The sequence below is a fragment of the Leptodactylus fuscus genome, chromosome 7 (genome assembly GCF_031893055.1).
Source record: "Leptodactylus fuscus isolate aLepFus1 chromosome 7, aLepFus1.hap2, whole genome shotgun sequence".
Classification (NCBI taxonomy): domain Eukaryota; kingdom Metazoa; phylum Chordata; class Amphibia; order Anura; family Leptodactylidae; genus Leptodactylus; species Leptodactylus fuscus.
In genome coordinates, this window is record NC_134271.1 from 144,893,921 (window position 1) to 144,920,783 (window position 26,863).

The 26,863-nt window shown below is 43.0% G+C and overlaps 2 protein-coding genes across 2 annotated transcripts in view; both read right to left on the minus strand.

Moving 5' to 3' along the window:
- Window positions 1–1,984: 1,984 nt before the first annotated feature.
- Window positions 1,985–16,079, minus strand: LOC142214618 (high affinity immunoglobulin gamma Fc receptor I-like; the record flags this gene model as incomplete). Its single annotated transcript, XM_075283556.1, has 8 exons — window positions 15,885–16,079; window positions 9,926–9,946; window positions 8,846–9,100; window positions 6,120–6,380; window positions 4,644–4,934; window positions 4,451–4,495; window positions 2,743–2,874; window positions 1,985–2,001 (listed from the first exon to the last, which is right to left on the minus strand). Coding segments are annotated over exons 1-8 (1,053 nt in total), but the record flags the coding sequence as incomplete, so codon positions are not given.
- A 4,008-nt stretch (window positions 16,080–20,087) lies between these two features.
- The window catches only part of LOC142214619 (Fc receptor-like protein 5), a 30,617-nt gene continuing 23,841 nt past the window's right edge, over window positions 20,088–26,863 (minus strand). Inside the window, exons 10-12 of the mRNA XM_075283557.1 lie at window positions 23,299–23,370; window positions 21,351–21,376; window positions 20,088–20,198 (exon numbers count right to left, since the gene is read on the minus strand). Of these exons, the coding sequence (XP_075139658.1) occupies window positions 20,088–20,198; window positions 21,351–21,376; window positions 23,299–23,370 (209 nt within the window). The remainder of the gene's footprint in view (window positions 20,199–21,350; window positions 21,377–23,298; window positions 23,371–26,863) is intronic.

Genomic DNA, 26,863 nt, shown 5'->3' on the forward strand with positions numbered 1-26,863 from the left:
AGGCTGCTGCTTCCTCCACATTCTGTCTTTGCATCACTCTATGTCCTCCTAAGGCTGCTGCTCCCTCCACATTATGTCTTTGCATCACTCTATGGCCTCCTAAGGCTGCTGCTCCCTCCACATTCTGTCTTTGCATCACTCTATGGCCTCCTAAGGCTGCTGCGACCTCCACATTCTGTCTTTGCATCACTCTATGGCCTCCTAAGGCTGCTGCTTCCTCCACATTCTGTCTTTGCATCACTCTATGGCCTCCTAAGGCTGCTGCGACCTCCACATTATGTCTTTTCATCACTCTATGGCCTCCTTAGGCTGTTGCTCCCTCCACTTTCTGTCTTTGCATCACTCTATGGCCTCCTAAGGCTGCTGCCCCCTCCACATTCTGTCTTTGCATCACTCTATGGCCCCCTAAGGCTGCTGCCCCCTCCACATTCTGTCTTTGCATCACTCTATGGCCCCCTAAGGCTGCTGCTTCCTCCACATTCTGTCTCTGCATCACTCTATGGCCGCCTAAGGCTGCTGCTCCCTCCACATTCTGTCTTTTCATCACTCTATGGCCTCCTAAGGCTGCTGCTTCCTCCACATTCTGTCTCTGCATCACTCTATGGCCGCCTAAGGCTGCTGCTCCCTCCACATTCTGTCTTTTCATCACTCTATGGCCTCCTTAGGCTGCTGCCCCCTCCACATTCTGTCTTTGCATCACTCTATGGCCTCCTAAGGCTGCTGCCCCCTCCACATTCTGTCTTTGCATCACTCTATGGCCGCCTAAGGCTGCTGCTCCCTCCACATTCTGTCACCGGGCACTGTATGGCCTACTAACGCTATCATTACCTTCACACTCTGTAATTGGGTCACTGTATGGTCTACTAAGGCTTTTGTAACCTCCACATTATGTCAATGGGCTCTGTATGGCCTCTTAAGGCTGCTGCGACCTCCACAATATAGTATAGTAGTAAGACTATGCAACAAAATATCTATCTATCTATCTAGATATATATCTAGACTGAACTCTGACTACTCATTTTAGCACTCATCCATTTGACACTTAAAGAAATCTTTGAATAAAGACTGTAGAAAAGGCTGATAAAGATGCTCAATACCTTACCAAAGACTCCATTACATTATCAGACGATGAAGAGATTTTCTGTCACCAGCTCATTCACATCAGGTTTACATTGGGTCGGTGAATCATCTGCGGAACAGACACGACAGTCATTGTGTTATCTACTATGTAGACAATGTACAAGGATGCTCTGACCCCTTAAAGTGCACCTACATTTTTAATTTTCCATCAGTAGTTGTGTCATTAATACGTATTGTAATATGGTTTATATAGACACTTGCTCCTGGTGTCGTATGACGGAGGAGATTCAGCTTTCATATGACACTAAGGCTGCAGTTCTATCTGTATTATTTCCGGAGATTTTGGTGGTCAGGATTGGGAGCAGCTACATATAAATATCAGAGACATGACTGTTTTGTCAACCTGTGATATCTCTGTCAATAGTATAGGTAGAATTTTAGCTACACAACTTAAAGGGATATCCATAATAAAACAGTCACACCTTTAGGGGAGTGCCACTAACACCCAGCATATCACCCCAACCCTACAGATAGATAGGTTAGGGTCACCTGACTCAGTGCTTTCCCCTTGTGAATTGGAGTCTCCATTACCAAGATATCGCCATTGTGATCAATATGCAAATGAGCGCTTTTGATTAATAAAGGGGCCGCCATTGCTCCAAAGAGTTCATTACCTATTGACGACAACAGCGATATCTCGGCAGTGGAGGCTCCAACACACAACGTGGAAACAGCATCTGATTCAGGTGACAATAATCTATCTGCAGGGCTGGGATCTGGTGAAAATCCCTTTAAATCAGCTTAAACAGGAACTCTTTACCCTGCACTTACCTGGCTGTCTGTTATTTGTGTCCAGATCTGTATAAATATTCTCAGTTTCATCATTGCCCTCTTTGGATTCAGTTTGTGGGATGTAGGAAACTGAACGTATTGGAACAAAAGAGAACATTTTATTGGGGTTGAGCCGATCTTGAGATTTCAGGATCGATATTAAAATCCAATTTCCGATCATTTTCCAGCTGATCCCGACCATGAAATTTGCTCGATCGACGATTGGAATCCGATCTTTTCCGATCCCTATCGCCCAACCCTACTCAATGCGTCTCTATGGGGAAAAGTCACTTTTAGGGTTGAGCCGATCTTGAGATAACCTCTGGTCTCGATCCCGCTGGAAAAGATCAGGATCAGAATTCTGATCACGATCGTGAAATTTACGTAATCGCCGATCAGAATCTGATCTTTTTCGATCCCAATCGCTGAACCCTAGTAGCAATATAAGAATGGAAGAAATGTAATTAACTCTAACATCTTTATAAGAAATATTAGGGAAAGTGTTCACTATACTGTATTAATATATAGAGAGGACCAAACTAGTTCGGAACAAACCGGATTGGTTCAAAATTTTCCCAAACTTTTGCGGTTTATCACCCGTGAACCGTAAGTGAAATTCTTATATTCTCTCCAGATGTCAGACTATGAAAGATGGAGGCCAAGGGGAGAAGAGATGAGGGAAGGTGAGTATAAAGGTTCTATCTGAACAAGTTCAGACTGGAGGGTCAACTCATCTGAACCCAAGACGAAATGAATCTTCAGAGGTTCACCCATCTCTATCACTATATACAGTATTACTGATAGCATTTTGTTATCTTTGTACATAGGTACCTTTTGGTAGGTGTTGGTTGTTATCAGACTGAAAACGTCTTTTTCTATACAGGAATATCAGGGCGATGACGATGATGATGAGGATTAAGCCCAACGAAGTCAACGAAAATACTGTAGCGGCAAGACTTGCTCCTTAAAAAAAATTACACAAAACAGCCATAGTCAATGATGTGCACCTACCTGTAGCCAGCGAAATGACCTGCCATGTCCAACCTCCTATTACAACTTATGTGGACTCCTTACATAGGGGTCTATGGAAAGAGGAGAAAGAAGACCGAGGTCCACAATACACTTCTACTCTTCAGGAAGATTTGATGCTACATATCTTGCCTCTTATCCCGCTGCACTCTGCCTATTTTCTTTATGTATTCTGCCTCTTATCTTGATGTATTCTACCTAGGGTTGATCGTGCGATCGTGTTTGGAAAAGATCGGATTCCTATCGGCGATCGAGAAAATTTCACGATCGCGATCGGAATTCCGAACACGATCTTTTTAGGTGGGATCAAGATCGGAGGTTATTTCCCACAATGCTTTGCTACTGGCCAAGCATTGTGGGAAAAGCTAACAATGTTAGACTTCATTCTGAGCGGAGTGTATACTCAGTGTCAAGGCTCCGCTGCGGTTCCATAGGAGTGAATGGAAGCAGCCGGCACACAGCCTTAACCCCCTGCGTGCTGGCTGCATCCATTCATTCTAATGGGAGACTAAACTAACATCTCTAGTAGCTACTTACCTGCAGAGATGGCTGGTCCGGTGCCCAGTGTTCTCGTTTTTCTTCGCCTCGCTGCCCCCGCCTCCCAGGTTAGTGTTTAAAGAGCTAGGAAGAAGGCGGGGTTTGTGGCTTAGGAATGTGTGGGCAGGTACAGGGCGGGGAGATGTGACGTCTCCCCTCCCACACTATCCTAACCTGGCATGGGGCTGCGAGGCGAAGAAGAACGAGAACACCGGGCACCGGACCAGCCATCTCTGCAGGTAAGTGGACACCAGGGGGGACTAAGTAGTCAGAGGATTAAAAAAAAATCCTCTGGCTACTTAGTGATTTACTACACAGCGTGGATTCTAACAATTAAAGCGTTCAATTGTTAGATTCCATGCTGTGTAGTGAATAGGATTGTTTTTAAAATCCGATCTCCGATTAGTAAAAAAATCCATTGACTTGCATTGGGATCGGAATTGGGATCGAGATCGGGTTCGAATGAAAAATGATCGGAAATCGGATTTCAAAATCAATCCTGAAAAGTCAAGATCGGCTCAACCCTAATTCTACCTCTTATCCCACTTTATTTGACCTCTTATCCCTCTGTATTCTTCCTCTTATCCGCCCACTCATCCCACCCGCCTATCTGTCTGCCCTCACATATTATCCCATACTAAGGTTCTTTCCATAATATTTCTTCCTACAAGATTTCTTAACCTTTAGTGCACTTTAGACATGCCATGTCTACCTCCTGCCTACAGTAAATCCATTTTTCCATAGAACATACAGACACTGCACCAGCCGGGGGTAAGCTGTATGGTGTGATGTCCTATACTACCTATAGCCTTATAAAGCCCCATCATTGGGAATGGCGCTCTGGATATTCAGTATGTTGAGAATATAAAACATGATGTCACTTTATCACTATATATAAATACATTTTCCAAGGAAGAGTTTGTGGTGGATTTAGGTGGAAATTCAGGACTTTAGCGAAATAAAAGAAAATCACTTGGTGTAGATGATAAAACCTCCGTCTCCGATTTATCCAACAGCTCTACAAGAGAGAAATAAAGATTCAGCCACCAATGGTCCTTTACACATCAGAAGGTCACCTGGTAGGGTCTACGCTCATTCGGATAGATGATGGTCACATACTAAGCCATACAATACCATAATATATAATCCCCGAGTCGTCTACTCACCGCGCTCCCAATTCCTTTTCACTAGTAGAGTTAACGTCTCGCTCATCTTCCTCAATTTAGACATCTTGACCTCACACATATAAGCCCCAGAATCGTATCGCTTCGTGGACAAAATTTTATATTTCTCCAACAAGCTGAAATCCTGAATTTTGTGTCCATCACGGTAGAAGGCAAACTGCAGTACCACGGTTGGCCTGAGGGGGCTAAGCCTCACGTCACATGTCAGGGTCATGGGGTCACCTTCTGTAACTGAATCTGGGCTCAGTCTTATTGTTGGGAGTGGGAACAGATCTAAAAGAGAAGTAACCTCATGTCCATATACTGAAGACACCAGTAATGACATCATAGAATAGGTGTAATTATAGGTTAAAGGGGTTCTCCGGTTTCTAATATTGATGGCATATCCTTAAGGTTTATTATCAATATTGGGGCGCACCAGTACCTTTTACCTTTAGGGTTAGTTCACACGGAAATAACGTGTGGCTTATTTTGGCACCGAAAAAAAAGCTTCCTAATTAGGAAGCTTTTTTTGGACCTTGGCGCATTTTTTTTTGTAAAAACAGTTTATAAAAAAAAAAGCCAGGCTGTTTCCTCCTCCTGTAAAGTGAATGGGCTGAAAAAACCGTGTCGCGTTTTTTTCCGTGAGTTTTTTTGCAAAAAAAAGCACGTCGCTTATTTTTGCAAAAAAATGCACATAAAAAAAAAAACACGCAGTTTTCGCCTCCCATTCACTTCTATTGCTTTCTTCAGGCGTTTTCCGCCTGGTCATGTCGCTTCTTTTTCTCTGCTAGCAGTCTACATAGACTAAGGGAAAGTTCACACAGGGCCAGAGGGGCGGATTTTAACAGCGGAATCCACGTCATAATCCACCCCTTTACAATGGTGGTCTATGGAGACCACTAGCGTTCTTTTTGCACGACTTCAAAAATATGGCTGCCTTCTTCTTATCAGGAAATGACATCATGTCTGTTGGTCACATGGCTACTTCCCATTCACATGCATGGGGCTGAGCTGTAGCATGGCCGTGTGACCAACAGACATGATGTCACTTCCTGAGAATAAGAAAGCAGCCATGTTTTTTAACTCCTGCACAACCCCTTTGAAGGGATATGGTATAAATGACTGTTTGGTGCACTCCTCACCTCCCGGGTACACTCAGCTCTTTTCTTAGCTTCCATAGACTTTAAGGGCCCCATCACACGGAGTTTACGCTCCGCTCATTCAGACACGTATACACCAGCGCTCCAAAACACATCCCTTTCACTTCAATGGGAGCGCGCGTAAAGCCAGCTTTACGCGCGCTCCCATTGAAGTGAATGGGATGTGTTTTGAAGCGCTGGTGTATACGTGTCTGAATGAGCGGAGCGTAATCTCCGTGTGAAGGGGCCTAACACAGAGCGGCCATATACGTGCATGAAATCTACCTGTAGATAAATAATAAACCATATCATTGTAACAGAATTTACCGTCATTTACCTAGGACTGAGATGGAGGTCTCATCGGAGGGCTGATAATACAGTAGATGGTGTTTGACCTCCTTTATACACTTGTACTTGCTATTGGCTGTGACGCTGACATTCTCAATATGTAATTCCTCCTCCTCCCCCCAGTCTTGTATAACCGCGTCATTCTTGTAGAATATAGTCTGCTTTGCAGGGTGACCAGGGTGATGGTGGCATCGCAAGGTGAGGTTGTCTCCTTCATACACACGTAGCGGTGCCTGTAAGATGGCATAGCCTAAAATGCAAAATAGTGCGTTACTATAACCTACAGTGTTGGCCAAAAGTATTGGCACCCCTGCAATTCTGTCAGATAATACTCATGTTCTTCCAGATAATGATTGCAATCACAAATTCTTTGGTATTATTATCTTCATTTAATTTGTCTTCAATGGAAAACCACAAAAAGAATTGTCAAAAATTGGATATAATTCCACAGCAAACATAAAAAAGGGGGTGGACAAAAGTATTGGCACTGTTTGAAAAATCATGTGATGCTTCTCTAATTTGTGTAATTAACAGCGCCTGTTACTTACCTGAGGCACCTAACAGGTGGTGGAAATAACTAAATCACACTTGCAGCCAGTTGAAATGGATTAAAGTTGACTCCACCTCTGTCCTGTGTCCTTGTGTGTACCACATTGAGCATGGAGAAAAGAAAGAAGACCAAAGAACTGTCTGAGGACTTGAGAAGCAAAATTGTGAGGAAGCATGAGCAATCTCAAGGCTACAAGTCCATCTCCAAAGACCTGAATGTTCCTGTGTCTACCGTGCTCAGTGTCATCAAGAAGTGTAAAGCCCATGGCTCTGTGGCTAACCTCCCTAGATGTGGACGGAAAAGAAAAATTGACGAGAGATTTCAATGCAAGATTGTGCGGATGGTGGATAAAGAACCTCGGCTAACATCCAAACAAGGTCAAGCTGCCCTGCAGGCCGAGGGTACAACAGTGTCACCCCGTACTATCCAGTGTCAGCGTCTGAATGAGAAGGGACTATATGGTAGGAGACCCAGGAAGACCCCACTTCTTACCCAGAGACATAAGCCAGGCTGGAGTTTGCCAAAACTTACCTGAGAAAGCCAAAAACGCGGAGGTCCCCTGATGGTTTGGGGTTGCTTTGCTGCCTCTGGCACTGGACTGCTTGCCCGTGTGCATGGCATTATGAAGTCTGAAGACGACCAACACATTGTGCAGCATCATGTAGGGCCCAGTGTGAGAAAGCGGGGTCTCCCTCAGAGGTCAGGGGTCTTCCAGCAGGACAATGACCCAAAACACACTTCAGGTCAGCACTAGAAAATGGTGGTGAGAGAAAGCCCTGGAGACTTGTAAAGTGGCAGCAATGAGTCCAGCCCTGAATCCCATAGAACACCTGTGGGGGAGGAGAGATCTAAAAGTGGGAGTGGGAACAGGAGAGCTTTGTCTCCTGGGACAAGATGATTTCCCTGTTCTGCATGAGCTCCACTGTGTGAATGCTACCGCTATACAACAACCATACTTCTTTCGCTCTCTCTAAGATCTGAAGAAGGGGTGGAGCATCCTGTGTGACTCCTAAAACCCCGAAACGCGTCATCTGTTCAAAATAAATACTCACCTTTTCTATTGTTATCCCGAGTGAGCGCGTTTTATTATTGGTATACCCAATATTCTTGCATTGCATCTTTTTCGACCTAGAGTCGTTGACTTTAAAACGCTGCCAAAAATACTCGGTACATTGTGCAAGAGCACAGACAAGCTCTTTTGATTTAAAACCAATCCAAAGATCCGAAAGAAGCGTGGTTATTCTTGTTTATTTGTTTTTTCCACTTTTTGTATGGCAGTAATTATGCCACTGCCAAGGAGTCTTATTTAAGACAACAAGGAGACACCAGAATAAGAAGACTACACATAATTGTCAATCCAATGTTCTCCTGGGCAGAACCAGATCTCAAAGCCTTGACAATATGAACCAAAAAATATTTCTACAAATCATCCAGAAGTTGGAATTTCTAGTTATAGACCAATGTGCAAACCAGAAAAATTTTAAGAGTTATTCTCCCCAAACCCTTGAAGGTCTGGAGATAGACACTCTAAATCAGAAGTAGGCTTATTCTCTGGCCTTCCATCTTCCCAAGACCTTATAAAATATCAGAACAGAAGGTCTAGTAGTCATCCTGATTGCCTCTTCTTGGACAAAAGGATGGATGAACTGACTTGTTTAGAATTGGATTCAACCCGAATTTCCAAATATTTCAACTGAGCACAAACATCACACCATGAGTTTCACCCAAGAAGAGTCCTACATGATCTACTCTAAAATAGCCTCAGGCTTCCATATACCCTAAGAGATACCTTCTTTTCTTTACATATTAGATGTGTTGTCCTAAAGTATCTAAAGATCCTTCAAAAAGACCAAAATACTGTATTTTTGTCCAGTATTGAGGAGCCCAATTGGGGAGGAAGGCTTCAAAGAGGACAAGAGCTCTTTGGATTAAAAATACCATTGGTGACGCAAAATCCAACCTCTTCCTTCTCCTAAAAACCTGAAAGATCGTCAACCAGGCCTGTTTCAGGGGAAGGCTTGTTGGGCCTAACCTCTTGTGGTGCTGTCATGGAAGGTTTCATAGAAACCAAATTACTCCGTAGTCTAATTCCATTGGTCTTAAAGTGTTCGACTTACCTTGTGTATTTGATGTAACGCACTGTTATATATTATTATATCACTTACTATTATGGACGTCCAGTCTGACAGGGTCACTCTTTTTGCCACTACTGGTCTGACATTGGTAGTTTCCGCTATTTGAGGTTTCAGCAGATGATATTATATAAGTTTTTCCCGAGTGTATCCAGTAACCGTCCTTGAACCAGTGGTACGTGGCGTCTTCTGCATCTTCATCCACATCACATGTCAATGTTATAGACTCTCCTGTGAAGATCTTGTTCCAGTCTGGGTCAAAAGTCACAATGGGGGTGACCACTGCTTCTGTAAGAAACAAAAAGAGACGGCCATATTGTAGTCTGCATCAATGGGAGCCAGTGGCGTAACTACCGGGGTAGCAGCGGCTGCCACAGGGCCCGGGACATTAGGGGGCCCGGCAACAGCCGCTACCGCTGTGTTTTCTTTTTTTTTTTTTTTTAATAGGCAGTTACCGGCTGGAGTTACTCCAGCCGGTAACCGGCCCTATATATTTACCAATCCTGGCAGGGGCTGGGATTGGTAAGTGACGGCGCGGGCCCCACAAACACTATTATACTCGGGGGTCTTTTCAGACCCCCGAGTATAACGATCGGAGGCCCGGGAGAGGTAAGATAACATAAAAAACTGAGTTACTTACCTCTCCAGGCTCCGGACCTACTTCGGCTTACTTGCATGACGTCATATGACCCATGACGCAGGGCCCCGGTCACATGACGTTCTGGAAGATGGCCAACAGCGACGGAGAATGCAGGGGAGTTGGGAGATAGGAAAGTAACAGTAGTTTCTTATGTTGGTATCCCTCTGGGTCTCCGATTATTATACTCTTATGACCCCAGAGTATAATAATTGTTCATATGTGTCCACAATAGGACATAATACTATTTACTGGGGCCAATATGGGGCATTATAGTGTGTGCAGAAATGCGCGGGGGGAGGGGGCATCGGCGGTAGGGGTCAGTTGGTTGAAGTCTTCAGCGTCGGTGGTGGTGGTGGTAGGGGGCCCAGGTCAAAAGAATATAACTACACTTTATCACTTACTCCAAACATTTCCAAAATGTCCAGAAATGTTCCTTCCTTATTATAATCAGTTGTAAGAAAAAGTAAGCTCACCTATATGTTCCAGGGTCAACACTGCAAGACAAAGAACATAAAGTGTATAATAAATATTCTGATATTGTAAGCAGTGTCTGCCTCATGTATACAATATAACATTAATAAACCTGCCATATATGTACAAGACTAGTACTAGTATTATACTGCCCTCTATGTACAAGAATATAACTACTATAATACTGCTCCTATGTACAAGAATATAACTACTATAATACTACCTCCTATGTACAAGAATATAACTACTATAATACTACTCCTATGTACAAGAATATAACTACTATAATACTACTCCTATGTACAAGAATATAACTACTATAATACTGCTCCTATGTACAAGAATATAGCTACTATAATACTGCTCCTATGTACAAGAATATAACTACTATAATACTACCTCCTATGTACAAGAATATAACTACTATAATACTACCTCCTATGTACAAGAATATAACTACTATAATACTGCTCCTATGTACAAGAATATAACTACTATAATACTACTCCTATGTACAAGAATATAACTACTATAATACTGCTCCTATGTACAAGAATATAACTACTATAATACTACTCCTATGTACAAGAATATAACTACTATAATACTACTCCTATGTACAAGAATATAACTACTATAATACTGCTCCTATGTACAAGAATATAACTACTATAATACTGCTCCTATGTACAAGAATATAACTACTATAATACTACTCCTATGTACAAGAATATAACTACTATAATACTGCTCCTATGTACAAGAATATAACTACTATAATACTACTCCTATGTACAAGAATATAACTACTATAATACTACTCCTATGTACAAGAATATAACTACTATAATACTGCTCCTATGTACAAGAATATAACTACTATAATACTACTCCTATGTACAAGAATATAACTACTATAATACTATTCCTATGTACAAGAATATAACTACTATAATACTACCTCCTATGTACAAGAATATAACTACTATAATACTACTCCTATGTACAAGAATATAACTACTATAATACTGCTCTATGTACAAGAATATAACTACTATAATACTATTCCTATGTACAAGAATATAACTACTATAATACTGCTCCTATGTACAAGAATATAACTACTATAATACTGCCCCTATGTACAAGAATATAACTACTATAATACTACTCCCATGTACAAGAATATAACTACTATAATACTGCTCCTATGTACACGAATATAACTACTATAATACTGCTCCTATGTACAAGAATATAACTACTATAATACTGCTCCTATGTACAAGAATATAACTACTATAATACTGCTCCTATGTGCAAGAATATAACTACTATAATACTGCTCCTATGTACAAGAATATAACTACTATAATACTGCTCCTATGTACAAGACTATAACTACTATAATACTGCTCCTATGTACAAGAATATAACTACTATAATACTGCTCCTATGTACAAGAATATAACTACTATAATACTGCTCCTATGTACAAGAATATAACTACTATAATACTACTCCTATGTACAAGAATATAACTACTATAATACTACTCCTATGTACAAGAATATAACTACTATAATACTGCCCCTATGTACAAGAATATAACTACTATAATACTGCTCCTATGTACAAGAATATAACTACTATAATACTGCTCCTATGTACAAGAATATAACTACTATATTACTACTCGTATGTACAAGAATATAACTACTATAATACTGCTCCTATGTACAAGAATATAACTACTATAATACTACCTCCTATGTACAAGAATATAACTACTATAATACTACTCCTATGTACAAGAATATAACTACTATAATACTACTCCTATGTACAAGAATAAAACTACTATAATACTGCCTCTATGTAAGGGAATTGCTAAGACAGCAATTCCCAGAACTGTTAAACCCTGGAACGGGGACACAAGAGACAGTGAGCCCTAAGCTGAAGCCCCCCGCTTTCCCTTCCTATTGCCAGGCCCTATCCTAGGTAATAGGCGACAACCACGAGGACAATCCCTCCCTGAATGCGTGAAACACAAAACGCAGACAAGACGAACAACAACAAATGGAGGTCAGCTAGCCAGGGTTCGGTAACAAGAGAGCGATGCAGTGCCAAATCGGAGTCAAGAGAATAGTCAATGAGAAAAGCCAAAGGTCAAGTAATATAGAGTAATCAGAACAGACAGTAAAGAGCAAGTATATGCACGGCAATAACAAGCACTGGTGTGAATGGGAACCAAGGCTAAATAGGGAGGAAGAACCCGCCCATGGAGTTCACAGAAAGGCAGCTGTCAATCACAGGGCAAGGCCAGATTAACCACTTAATGGACAGAGGCAACCTTGGCAGAAGACGGGTGTGGTGCAAATCCAATTAAGGACTAGAGCCGTGTTCACACAGTGCAACTAAAAACTTTAAGCAGATTCTCAAACTGCACACGCCTCCTGCGCCGCAGCATGCGAGCAGAGGGTGGTGCAGTGACCCGAACAGGTAGAGATGTTACAGTACCCCCCCTTTTATGAGGGGCCACCGGACCCTCACCAGACAAACCAGTTCTAGAGGGATTCTGAGTTTTCCCTGCCTTGTATTTTGGTTCTGCTTGAACCACAGACGCTTGAGAACCAGGCAAACATTTTTTATTCATCCGGCGTTTCTGACACCACCAGGTTTTAATACCGGAGGAGCGTTCCCAACTTTTAGTAGCTGAGACCTTCTCCACAGTGACACAATCTACAGAATGTAAAGCAATAGAGTGGGATGAGCACTGATCTCCCCACTTTACCAACTCCTTTTTACCCCAATCCAAAATAGGGTTATGGAGCTTCAGCCAGGGGAACCCCAAAATAACATTAGCAGAGAGATTCTCCGTAACAAAAAGGCTTATGACCTCTGAATGTGAAGAACCCACTTGCAAAGAGATCAAGGGGGTTTTAAAACTGACTTTACCCCTGGCCAGTGGAGTAGAATCCGCTCCAGCAACAGACATAGGTGTGTCAAGTGGCAAAAGCTCAATGCCCAAAGATTCAACAACTGAATATTTAATAAAATTTGCTGCAGACCCAGAGTCAACTAGGGCCTTGCCAGAAACAGAGCTGTCCCCAGAGGACAAAGACACAGATAACAACATCTTATTGTTATTCCCACCAAATACCTGGTTGCCTGAGTGGTTCTTCTGATTACCTCTCAGGCACTGAAGTCTTTGCGCAGGTGACCATGGTCTGATAGGGCAGTCTCGGATGACATGACCAGAGGAACCACAGTACAGGCACAGGTTATTCCTGAGACGATGCTCTCGTCGTGTCTTGGCGTCCATAGCTCCCAGTTGCATGGGTTCCTCACCAGAAGTGATGTGAGGAAAGGTAGGTTTTTCAGAGGAGAGAGAGGAAGAGACAGAAAACTTGGAGGCAACAGGCCCTACTCTCTCTTTTAAATTTTCTCGGATCTTGCGGTCAATACGGACCGCCAAAGTCATGGCCTGCTCAAGGGTAGGGGGATCTGGGTGACCAACCCAGAGCTCCTTAACACGGTCACACAAACCTTTTTTAAAGTGAGCCTTTAGAGCTGACTCACACCAACCTGCGGTTACACTGTACTTACGGAACTCTGCGCAATACTCCTCTTCAGAGCGTTTTCCCTGTCGCATGGTGAGGAGTTGAGATTCCGCAAGCGCAATGTGGTCTGGCTCAGCATAGATAGAGCCCAGGGACTTAAAATTTTTTTCCACATCAGACCACTCATCAGCCTCAGCAGGGAGTTTAAGGGCCCAAGCTTGTGGGTCCCCCTGTAAAAGAGATATAACCACTCCCACCATTTGGGCCTGAGTCACATGTGGATTAATCCGAAAATACAGGCGACAAGACTCCCTGAAAGTTTCAAATTTAGCACGGTCCCCTGAGAAACGGTCCGGGAGTAGCATCTTGACCTTGTAAGGTGCCAAAACAGCTGGGGATGATGCAGCAGCCTCAGTTAGGGTCTGAACCTGTTTAGCTAGCTCAGCTACCAGGCCGGTCAATCCCTCCAACTTTGCTGCAAGGCACTGGATAGGATCCATGCTGTCTGTAGGGAAGCAATGGATGTAGGTTTTTGGGCCTGTTATTATGTAAGGGAATTGCTAAGACAGCAATTCCCAGAACTGTTAAACCCTGGGAGGGGCACAAGAGACAGTGAGCCCTAAGCTGAAGCCCCCCGCTTTCCCCTCCTATTGCCAGGCCCTATCCTAGGTAATAGGCGACAACCACGAGGACAATCCCTCCCTGAATGCGTGAAACACAAAACACAGACAAGACGAACAACAACAAAGGGAGGTCAGCTAGCCAGGGTTCGGTAACAGGAGAGTGATGCAGTGCCAAATCGGAGTCAAGAGAATAGTCAATGAGAAAAGCCAAAGGTCAAGTAATATAGAGTAATCAGAACAGACAGTAAAGAGCAAGTATATGCACGGCAATAACAAGCACTGGTGTGAATGGGAACCAAGGCTAAATAGGGAGGAAGAACCCGCCCATGGAGTAGGCAGGAAGGCAGGCTGTCAATCACAGGGCAAGGCCAGATTAACCACTTAATGGACAGAGGCAACCTTGGCAGAAGACGGGTGTGGTGCAAATCCAATTAAGGACTAGAGCCGTGTTCACACAGTGCAACTAAAAACTTTAAGCAGATTCTCAAACTGCACACGCCTCCTGCGCCGCAGCATGCGAGCAGAGGGTGGTGCAGTGACAGGCAGAGATGTTACACTCTATGTACAAGAATATAACTACTATAATACTGCCCACCTATGTACAAGAATATAACTACTATAATACTGCCCACCTATGTACAAGAATATAACTACTATAATACTGCCCACCTATGTACAAGAATATAACTACTATAATACTGCTCCTATGTACAAGAATATAACTAGTATAATACTGCTCCTATGTACAAGAATATAACTACTATAATACTGCTCCTATGTACATGAATATAACTACTATAATACTACTCCTATGTACAAGAATATAACTACTACAATACTGCCTCTATATACAAGAATATAACTACTATAATACTGCCCCCTATGTATAAGAATATAACTACTATAATACTGCTCCTATGTACATGAATATAACTACTATAATACTGCTCCTATGTACAAGAATATAACTACTATAATACTGCTCCTATGTACAAGAATATAACTACTATAATACTACTCCTATGTACAAGAATATAACTACTATAATACTACTCCTATGTACAAGAATATAACTACTATAATACTGCCTCTATATACAAGAATATAACTACTATAATACTGCCCACCTATGTACAAGAATATAACTACTATAATACTGCCCCCTATGTATAAGAATATAACTACTATAATACTGCCCCCTATGTATAAGAATATAACTACTATAATACTGCTCCTATGTACAAGAATATAACTACTATAATACTGCTCCTATGTACAAGAATATAACTACTATAATACTGCTCCTATGTAGAAGAATATAACTACTATAATACTACTCCTATGTATAAGAATATAACTACTATAATACTGCCCCCTATGTACAAGAATATAACTACTATAATACTACTCCTATGTATAAGAATATAACTACTATAATACTACTCCTATATACAAGAATATAACTACTATAATACTGCCCACCTATGTACAAGAATATAACTACTATAATACTGCCCCCTATGTATAAGAATATAACTACTATAATACTGCCCCCTATGTATAAGAATATAACTACTATAATACTACTCCTATGTACAAGAATATAACTACTATAATACTGCTCCTATGTAGAAGAATATAACTACTATAATACTGCCCCCTATGTATAAGAATATAACTACTAATATAATACTGCTCCTATGTACAGTAGTAACATATAACACATTGAATAATTTTTAACTGACTAATCTGTAATAAGTTATGATGCTACTTACATACTAGGAGGGTCAGTGATATCACATACATGGTGAGTGCGGTATTATTGTACAGCACAGTGTGTATGGAGAGTTCAGTCCCGTGTTGGTTAGGAGGGGTGTTTGTAGAGGAGATGTGACTGCTGGCAGTACAGGGTGACCTTGTAGTTTAGGTGGGTACAAAGTCTACGGTATATTTTGTTGAATCTTTCCTCTTCATTGACTGCATGTGTTGAGCAGATGTCACATCTCACAGAATCAGGACAATCCCAGAATGTGGGTTACAATCTTGTTTGTCTCCGAATATTTCCATGACTCATTTCCTTCAGGATTTTGGAGTGGGAAATATCAAGGACAATGTAAATGGGCAAGATAAAACACTTCATAGTATATATAACAATTCCAATCCATTGTTGGTGTAACACAAGCAGGTAGTGAACCTGTGAGACCCGGCCGGCCCATCTCCATCCATCAGACACTTTACATGTAACACTATATTGTTGGCCTGGAATGAATATTTATCCATCATCCATAAAGAAGCAATGAGCGTTCCGACGGACATTCTGCTACCCCAAACACGACAATACAAAGGGAATGTCAACGTTAAAGTTTTATAAAAGAAATAACATTGTTATAGTACAATAAAATCTATTTCATATTATAAAAGGTTTTTAGGATTAATTTTTATGTTTTCTATCAACACGGGCGGAATGTTACACATAACATATATATATATATATATATATATATATATATATATATATATATATATATATGTGATACAAAACAAATATTCATCATACACAAAAAGAATTAAGAATTGAGGGTGTGCAGGGTCTTTGTGATAGTGTTCTAGGTTGAGTGATGTTCTAGCCCCCTTTACACCTTCCATATATCTCTTATCCTCTGCCTCAAACCTACGACTTGTGTTCCTGGGTTATTACTCTATGGACTGTCTGACTGACCCACCTTATGGACCTACTTGTGACCTGGGTGCGGGACTTTTTGGTGGATTCTTTGGCAGAGTCTTCTCTGGAGACACCACTGCAGATGTGCACTTAGCCTAAGACATTTTTATATATATCTATAGATCTATATTCTGTAAGGGTAAGTTTACACGGCGTTTTTTGGTCCGGAACCTGAGGCGGAAACCGCCTCAGGTTCCGGGCCAAAATACGGGTAGCTGCGACTGGATGCCGGTACACTGCATCGGCATCCAGTCATACACTCCACTCCGGATTAGGCCCAAATGAATGGTCTTAGTTGGGAGGGAGTGTCTTCAGGCGGATGTCTCGAGGAGACTCCACCTGAAAGAATGAGCAGGTCGCTTCTTTTTTCTGGGAGCCAGAACAAATGGCTCCCGGAAAAAGGATTTAACCGCCTCCCATTGATTTCAATGGGAGCTGTCTTTTTGGTCAGGATTTTGAGGCGGATACGGCCTCAAAATCCTGACCAAAAAACCTAGTGTGAACTTACCCTAGGGTTGAGGCCTTGTGACTTATTGATTTATACGTGTTGACAGTACCCTGTTTCCCTGAAAATAGGTCACCCCCCAAAAGTAAGGCATGGGGGAGGTATTTGTTGAAGTGCCTAATATAAGGCACACCCCGAAAATAAGACATCTTCCAAAAAAACATTGCAGCCGGCTGAACACTGTGCGCGATGTTACGTGTGCTCAGGAAAGCCGGCTTCTGCCACTACTGTTGTATCCACTGTTCCTGCTGCTGTAGGATATGCTGGGAGATGCTGCGGGGAGTTCACTCTCCTAGCTCATGTCACAGCAGCCAGAACAGTGGATACAACAGCAGAGACAGCAGCCGGCTTTACTGTGCACACAGAGCACAACGCACAGCGTTCAGCCGGCTGCAATGTCCACAAAGTGAGGCTCTCCGGTGCAACCACCGGAAACCTCGCTAAGCCCAGCCCACCACTTCCGCTTCTGTGATGAACAGCAGCACCAGCGCTGCTACGAAGATGGGGAAGGTAAGTAGCATACCTTCCCCCCTCCCCTACACTACTTACAACCGGCAGTCATGCCGGAGCTCTGCTAAGGAAGTGCCGGTAGGTAGCCGCTCCATAAGACATCCCCGAAAATAAGACAGGTCATATATTTAGGACGAGAATTTAATATAAGACACTGTCTTATTTGGGGGGAAACATGGTAATTGTCCTTACTTTTGTGGGTGCTTTTGACCTAAGTGTACAGTTATGTGACCAACTTTTAGAATTTATTACATTAAAAGTTGTGTTTTGTTTCCTATTATTTTCACCATTTGGATTTTGAGTTTTTGGTTTTGGTCACCTTTTTGGTTTTTGGATTTGAAACATTCATTGTACAAAGCAAACCTTCGTTCCAACACCCGGGGTTTCTGACCAGCCTATATACAAGCCCACAAAACACAAAACACCCTCAGGTCTTTCAGTCTTGCCCATAGACCGATGAGTACAGCTGATGGATGGCTGAAAAGATCCAACACTACCGATTTTGGTTGCGACCAACTTTAGTTGATGGTTGGATATACGGGGCGAACATTCGTAGGTTTATGTATGAACGACTCTTCATCAAGTGTTCAATATCTGCCACTTCTGTAGTCCAAAATGTAATATGTATGACCAGCCTAAGACTAAAAAATTAAATAAAAAAAGTCCAAGTTCAATTTATCCTAAAAAGTATTCAAGAAAATAGATCTCCGTACTCTCATATAGTTATACGTAATACCGTATATACTCGAGTATAAGCTTTTTTGTGCTGAAAAAGCCCCCCTCGGCTTATACTCGAGTCAACTCAAGTTTTTTTTTTTTGTTTTTTTCCGCCGATGAGCTGGAATACATACGCGATGCAGGAGCTGTGAGATCAGCTCCTGCTTTAAAGCTCCGGCCCGGCTTGCGTGTGTAGGCGCGATGACGTCATCACATCACGCCTACACACGCAAGTCGGGCAGTAGCTAAGCAGGAGCTGATCTCACAGCTCCTGCATCGCGTATGTGATTGGAGGGAAAGAGAGAGGAGCGTCGGGGGAACGATGGAAGGTGAGTGATAGAAGGTGAGTGTAAGTGTTTGTTTTGTATTACATATTAAGGTGAAACATAATGAAGGGGGCCCATGAAACTGGGGGGCAAATGAAGGGGAGGGGGGGAACGGCATAAAACTGGGGAAGATGAAGGGGGTGGGGAGAGAACGGCATGAAACTGGGGACAGAGATGGAGGGGGCCCAAAGAAACTGGGGGGCAAATGAAGGGGAGGGGGGAACAGCATGACACTGGGGCAGATGGAGGGGGGGAGAACAGCATGACACTGGGGCAGATGGAGGGGGTGGGGAGAGGACGGCATGGAACTGGGGACAGAGATGGAGGGGGCCCAATGAAACTGAAGGGGCAAATGAAGGGGAGGGGGGGGGAACGGCATGACACTGGGGAAGATGAAGGGGGTGGGGAGAGAACGGCATGGAACTGGGGACAGAGATGGAGGGGGCCCAATGAAACTGAAGGGGCAAATGAAGGGGAGGGGGGAAACGGCATGACACTGGGGCAGAGACGGGGGACATGAAACTGTGGGCAGATGAAGGGGGAGAACGTGATGAAACTGGGGACAGAGATGGAGGGGGGACATGAAACTGGGGGCAGAGGAAGGGTGTATATGAAACTGGGGGAGAGATGGAGGGGGGGCATATAATTTACAGGTGACTGTAGGAGGATTATACTGTGTGGGAGCACATAATAAATGAATGAGAATGGGTGGAATCAACATAAAAGTGGGTGGCGCAGAGCGCGCCGCACATTTTGCCCCTCTTTCTTCTCTTTAAAAGATTGGGAGGTATGGCGTTGGTGACGCCACACTCCTGCATGAGGTCACTCGCTTCATCTGCAACGCACAGTGTTTCGACTCCACCACCTCCTTTACAAGGGGGCCCACTGAGGCTCTGTCGCCCAAGGGCCCATAAAAACCTGGAGCCGGCCCTGACATTAGGTATCCTGTGTCTGAAAGTGCCCGGTCTACTGAATATAGGGGATCTGCAGTGCTCCTGTTCCGTTGGGAAGGGGTTAATAGGAGCACTGCAGAGCAGTGGCCTCGGCTTATATTCAGAAGAAACCAAAGATGTCCTTCGCGTGTTGTCACTAGCGATTTAGGGAAACTTAAGTTCTCATCATGTGACTCGATATTAAGAACTTGCAGATAATTTATTCGAGTGCACTTTGTTTCTGAGGGTCCAATTTGGAAGTGCTGTCATCTGTGATATCTGACGTTCTGGTAGACATCGGTTGGACTCTCAGACGTTGTTTGAGAAGCTTTGACTTGTCGTTTCTTCTTGGAGTTTACTGCCGCATATATGACAGTCTAATGCAAAAAGAACACGTTTGTTACATAGGTGACTTAGAAGGAATCAAATAAAACGGTGCAGATATATACAAAAAGACAAAAAACAGACCTAGTTGTGTGTCATCACTATTTTTCTGCCTTGGGTACCACCATAGGTTCAGGAGCTGGACCAACGACTAACTCACAGAGCAAGGCTGTCATCACACACAGGCCCAGATTTACTAGTAGTTTAAACTTGGCAGTATGGTACTACACCAGATTTATCACAGTGACTGATGCTGGAGGATCTTTACACTATCTTCTCTAGGTTTATACCACCTTTTAGCTGACTTTGTACCGTATTTTCAAATCTATTTTGGCACATGTACCACAGCCCCATTTCCAGCATTGGAAAAGTTTTAGGCCAAACTAAATGCGTCAAATTGAGACAAAGATGCACCAGGTTTACGTCAGTGTCTAGTCGATCCGGGCCATGGTTTTTGCATGGTGTTGGTTTTTGTTTTTTTTTTGGTCAAAAAACTACCAGTATTGCATGCATTGTTTTAGGAGTTTTTTTGTACACACATTTTTATTGCATATTTCAGGTGTTTTTTTTTTTTTTTTTTTGAACCCTATCATGAAATTATAGGAAAGCTCCTGGAAAAGAAAAGCCCAACAGATCCAGAGCAGGCTGCACTTGGACAAAATACCATGTAAAGTAAAAAAAAAAAAACCCATATAAATACATGTATATTGGGATTTTCTTATTTCACCATAGGCTAATACATAACATTTTTAAAAAATCAACAAAAATGCCCTAAAACACAATAAAAAACACCCAAAGGAGCTAAATCACAGAGCATGCCTTAAAAAGTCCCCCAGTCTGCTTCAGACTATTGTGTCTATGGCCTATGGTCCTACTCTAGGAAAGTATAGTTTCCAATACCTCGCTCCATAGGAATGAATGGAAGCGGCAGGCGCCGGCGGCCGGCGCTTAACCCCTTGCTGTTCGTCCGCTTCCATTCACTGTTATGGGAGCGAGGTATTCGACACTATGTTTTGAATACTATTCGAATCAACTCTAAACATCACCAAAAATATATATATATTTTTTTTTAATATAAAATGTGATTGATACAATAGGTCATTTCCTGACGACATTTTCTCTTTTAGATCATTTGTAGTACTTACAGGTTCATTGTCTTCTGACTCATAATCTAGAAAAAGAAAGATAAGAACTTGTTAATATTTGAATGTGTAACCACACAAAATAGTTATTTTAAGTTTTTATGTTAAAAATATTTTTTAAGAATTTAGCTTGGGCTCCAGTTGGGACACCCGTTGGTCTGGGTTCACACTAGCGCTATCTTGTCCATTGTTTTGATACGTCGATTCAGAACAATGGACTGAAGAAGTGATAGAATAACGATGCAGAACAAGTACCCTCCGTTTGCGTCCATCACTAGGGTTGAGCGATCGTGTTCGGAAAAAATCGAATTCCGATCGGCGATCGAGAAAATTTTGAGATTGGAATTCCGAACACGATCTTTTTAGGTGGGATCGAGATCGGTAGTATTTCCCATAATGCCTTCACACTGAGTATATAGTGTATACTCAGTGTGAAGGCTCCGCTGCGGTTCCATAGGAATGAGTGGAAGCAGCCAGCACACAACCTTAACCCCCTGCGCGCCGGCTGCCTCCATTCATTCTAATGGGAGACTAAAGTAACATCTCTAGTAGCTACTTACCTCCAGAGATGGCTGCTCCGCTGCTCTTCGCCTTGCTGCCGCTCCAGCTGCAGTCTTCTTCGCCTCGCTGCCCCCTCCCTGCCAGGTTAGGAGAGTGTGGGCGGGTACAGGGCGGGGAGACGTGACGTCTCACCTCTCAGTACCCGCCCACACTATCCTAACCTGGCAGGGAGGGGGCAGCGAAGGGAGAAGAAGACTGCAGCTGGAGCGGCAGCGAGGCGAAGAGCAGCGGACCAGCCATCTCTGGAGGTAAGTGGACACCAGGGGGACTAAGTAGCCAGAGGATTAAAAAAAAATCCTTTGGCTACTTAGTGATTAAAAAAAAAAATCACTACACAGCGTGGATTCTAACAATTAAAGCGTTCAATTGTTAGATTCCATGCTGTATAGTGAATAGGATTGCTTTTAAAATCCGATCTCCGATTAGTAAAAAAATCCCATTGACTTGCATTGGTATCGGAATTGGGATCGAGATCGGGTTCGAAAGGAAAATGATCAGAAATTGGATTTTAAAATTGATCCTGAAAAGTCAGGATCGGCTCAACCCTATCCATCACCATTCATTGTAATTAGGGTTGAGACAATCTTGAGATTTCAGGATTGATTCTAAAATCCGATTTCCAATCATTTTCCAGCTGATCCCGACCGTGAAATTTGCTCAATCGTTGATTGGGATCCGATCTTTCCCGATCCCGATCGCTCAACTCTAGTCAATGCTTCTCTATGGGAAAAGTCACTTATAGGGTTGAGCCGATCTTGACATTTCAAAATCCGATTTTCGATCATTTTTCAGCTGATCTTGATCGTGAAATTTGCTCGCTTGCCGATCAGGATCCGATCTTTTCCAATCCCGATCGCTCAACCCTAATTGTAATATAAAAAAAAAAGATGGAAGGCCTCCCCGAAATTGCAAATTTTGTATTTTCTCTATTTCTATTTTTAGGGTGCATTCACACTGAGTAAACGCTAGCTTATTCTGAACGTAAAACACGTTCAGAATAAGCGGCGTCTAAAGCAGCTCCATTCATTTCTATGGGAGCGGGGATACGAGTGCTCCCCATAGAAATGAATGGGCTGCTTCTTTCACTCCGTGCAGTCCCATTGCCGTATACGCCGGCACTCCCCATTCACTTCAATGGGACTGCACGGAGTGAAAGAAGCAGCCCATTCATTTCTATGGGGAGCGCTCGTATCCCCGCTCCCATAGAAATGAATGGAGCTGCTTTAGACGCCGCTTATTCTGAACGTGTTTTACGTTCAGAATAAGCTAGCGTTTACTCAGTGTGAATGCACCCTTAATCTGATTGGGACAATTCTAGGAAATATTGAGCTAATGCAATGGCTGAGGAATACGGAGGAATAGGAATAAAAATTTGCCGAAAAATACTTACTTTGTGGCCTACTAGTCACCTCAAGGATTGTACCATGGACTTCATCTTCGGGAGTGTACTCATTCTCATCAGCTGAGGAAAGAACAGCTCACAAAGTAAGAACTTACGATGTAAGTCCCAGGCCTCACATTGCGGAAACACAGCATTTTATGGCACATTGCTGCAAACAATACTGTGTTTTAGGCCGGGGTGCCATGGGTCGGTGTGAAGAGGTAAACTGTGAATAGTTTGTGAGACTACGGCAGCCTGAGGTTCAAGGTGTTTGTTGTACCGCATTTTCCGGACTATAAGGCGCACATAAAAACCTACGATTACCTCAAAAATCGTAAGTGCGCCTTATAGTCCCGTGCGCCTTATATATGGATGGAAGCGGCGGCAAAGTCTGCGTGCCGCTTCCATACATACATAAAAGGCACCGTAAGGGTGCATTCACACTACGGAACGCCAGCGTGTATCACAGCCGTACACGCCGGCGTGACAGCAGGGCTGCCGGACACTTCCCATTCATTTCTATGGGAGCCGGCATGCGAGCGCTCCCCATAGAAATGAATGGAAAAAAGCAGTCCATTCATTTCTATGGGGAGCGCTCGCATGCCGGCTCCCATAGAAATGAATGGGAAGTGTCCGGCAGCCCTGCTGTCACGCCGGCCTGAAACAGAACGTGAAACTTACCGAGCGGTGCAGGGCGGGCGGGCGGGCATTCAGGCCTCCTCTTCCTCCGATGTCCTGACCACTTCCTCCGGCGCTCGCTAACTGATAATGGCCTGGGCGCATGCGCAATATCATAATGCTTCTACTACGGCTACTGCGCATGCGCCCAGGCCATTATCAGTTCGCGAGCGCCGGAGGAGGAGGACGGAACATCGGAGGAAGAGGAGGCCTGAATGCCCGCCCACCCTGCACCGTTCGGTAAGTTTCACATTCTGTTTCAGGGTTTTATGTTAAAACGGGGGGGGGGGGGGGGGGGGGTAGTTTGATATAACTTTTACGGTTGGGCTCTATCAGCATGATTTTGCTGATAGAGCCCCTCCTCGCCTGCCGAGCGCTTCCAATAGAAGCGACTGGCACGCGGGGGGTTAAGCGGCCGCTGGCAAAGTCTGCCTGCCGTCGCTTTCAATAACATATAATGCGCACTGGACTGCGCCTTATAGTCCGGTGCGCCTTATATATGAACCGAGACGGACTATAAGGCGCTCATGGGCAATGCGCCTTATAGTCCAGTGCGCCTTATAGTCCGTAAAATACGGTACACACTATGGAGATTTTCTGAAGAATTATTTTTTTGTTAAAACTGGACATCCTGAAATAAACTCCTTTAGGATTCTTTTCATCAATCAAGGTCCGATTGTTTTTTTGAAAAATCCCATGCTTCACATATGGTGTCAGAAGTGGGATGATTTTTGGAGTATTGCTCCAAGTGTTGCTGAGCCTTCTGAAAAGACTTTACCATGAAATGGTTAATTGTGCAGCAGATCCAAGCAGAAAAAAGGCAAATGGAGGAAGCCAGGAGAAATTGTGAGGAATTGCGACGTCAGGATGAACGCTGGAGGGAGCTGTTTCAAACCCCGAGACCGCCTGTTGCTTGGAAAGACCCTCGCATGACTAAACTTTCTCCAGAAAATGATATTGAAGCCTATTTAACCACATTTGAAAGAATTGCACATACCTGTCAGTGGCCTAAGGAACAGTGGGTGGTAAGACTGGCGCCATATCTTACTGGACAAGCCCAACTGGCATATAGCCACATGAACATGAACGATGCAAATAACTATGACTTGGTTAAAGAGACTATTCTAAGGCGATATGACATCAGTGAGGAAACCTACAGACAGAGGTTCAGAGAACTCAAGTACAGCTACACTGATGGTCCAAGGGAAGTCTTTACTCGCCTGCAAGACTTCTATATGAAATGGATGAAACCAGACAACAAGACGTCTGAGCAGATCAGTGAAGCGATCATACTTGAACAATTTCTACAAATTCTTCCAGCTGATGTTCTCACTTGGGTTAAAAAACATCGGCCCAAAAATGCTGATAAAGCTATTTCTTTAGCAGAGGACTTTATCCTAGCAAAAAGAGACCTAAGCAGGTCGGCAACTGGCCCAGCCAAACCATTCAGAACTTTCTCTGGAGGGAGAGGTCAAGAAGCCAGAAGTCCATTACAAACTGTCACCATATTTGCCAAGAAAAGGGACACATAGCTAAATTTTGCCCCAGGAAAAGCGCTAAAGGCACAAAGTCTGGATCGTTTTTTGGTAGCAGTGACTTCATTCTGCCAATCCAAATTAATGGACAGAACGTGGATGCTTTGCTTGATTCTGGCAGTAAACTAAGCTTGGTAAAGGAGGGCCTAATAACTCAGAAGATGGACTCTCCCAAAGTGCCAATTACTTGTGTTCATGGAGATACAAAAATATACTCCACATCAAATATTGACCTGCAGTTGGATGAGAAATGTTTTACCATGCCAGCAGTTGTTGTTCCAGAACTACAAGTCCCAGTGATCCTTGTAAGAACCACACCCGGATTCAAAGATTTGCTAGTGGGGAAAAGCCAGTTGTCTGCTGTGACTACCAGAGCTAAAGCAAAGGCACACGAGAGAGACGAGACTTTGGACATTTTTCCATTTCATGAGGACATCATGGAGCCGCCATCATTAACCCCTTCCCGCCGATGGCATTTTTTGATTTTCGTTTTTCGTTTTTGCCTCCCCTCCTTCAAAACCCCATAACTTTTTTATTTCTCCGCTCCCAGAGCCATATGAGGTCTTAATTTTTGCGGGACAAATTTTTCTTCATGATGCCACCATTATTTATTCTATATAATGTACTGGGAAGCAGGAAAAAAATTCAGAATGGGGTGGATTTGAAGAAAAAATGCATTTCTGCGACTTTCTTACGGGCTTTGGTTTTACGACGTTCACTGTGCAACCAAAATGACATGTCCCTTATATTCTGTGTTTCGGCACGGTTCCAGGGATACCAAATTTATATGGTTTTATTTACATTTTGACCCCTAAAAAAAATTCCAAAACTGTGTTAAAATTTTTTTTTCCTAAAAGTCGCCATATTCCGACGGCCGTAACGTTTTTATACGTAAGTGTACGGGGATGCATAGGGCGTATTTTTTTGCGGGGCCGGGTGTACTTTTTAGTTCTACCATTTTCGGGAAATGTTATTGCTTTGATCACTTTTTATTAAAATTTTTATCAGAATCAAAACAGTGAAAAAACGGCGGTTTGGCACTTTCGACTATTTTTCCCGCTACAGTGTTTACTGAACAGGAAAAATATTTTTATAGATTTGTAGAGCGGGCTATTTCAGACGCGGGGATACCTAACATATACAGTCCTATGAAAAAGTTTGTGCCCCCCTATTAATCTTAATCATTTTTAGTTCTAAATATTTTGGTATTTGCAACAGCCATTTCAGTTTGATATATCTAATAACTGATGGACACAGTAATATTTCAGGATTGAAATGAGGTTTATTGTACTAACAGAAAATGTGCAATATGCATTAAACCAAAATTTGACCGGTGCAAAAGTATGGGCACCTCAACAGAA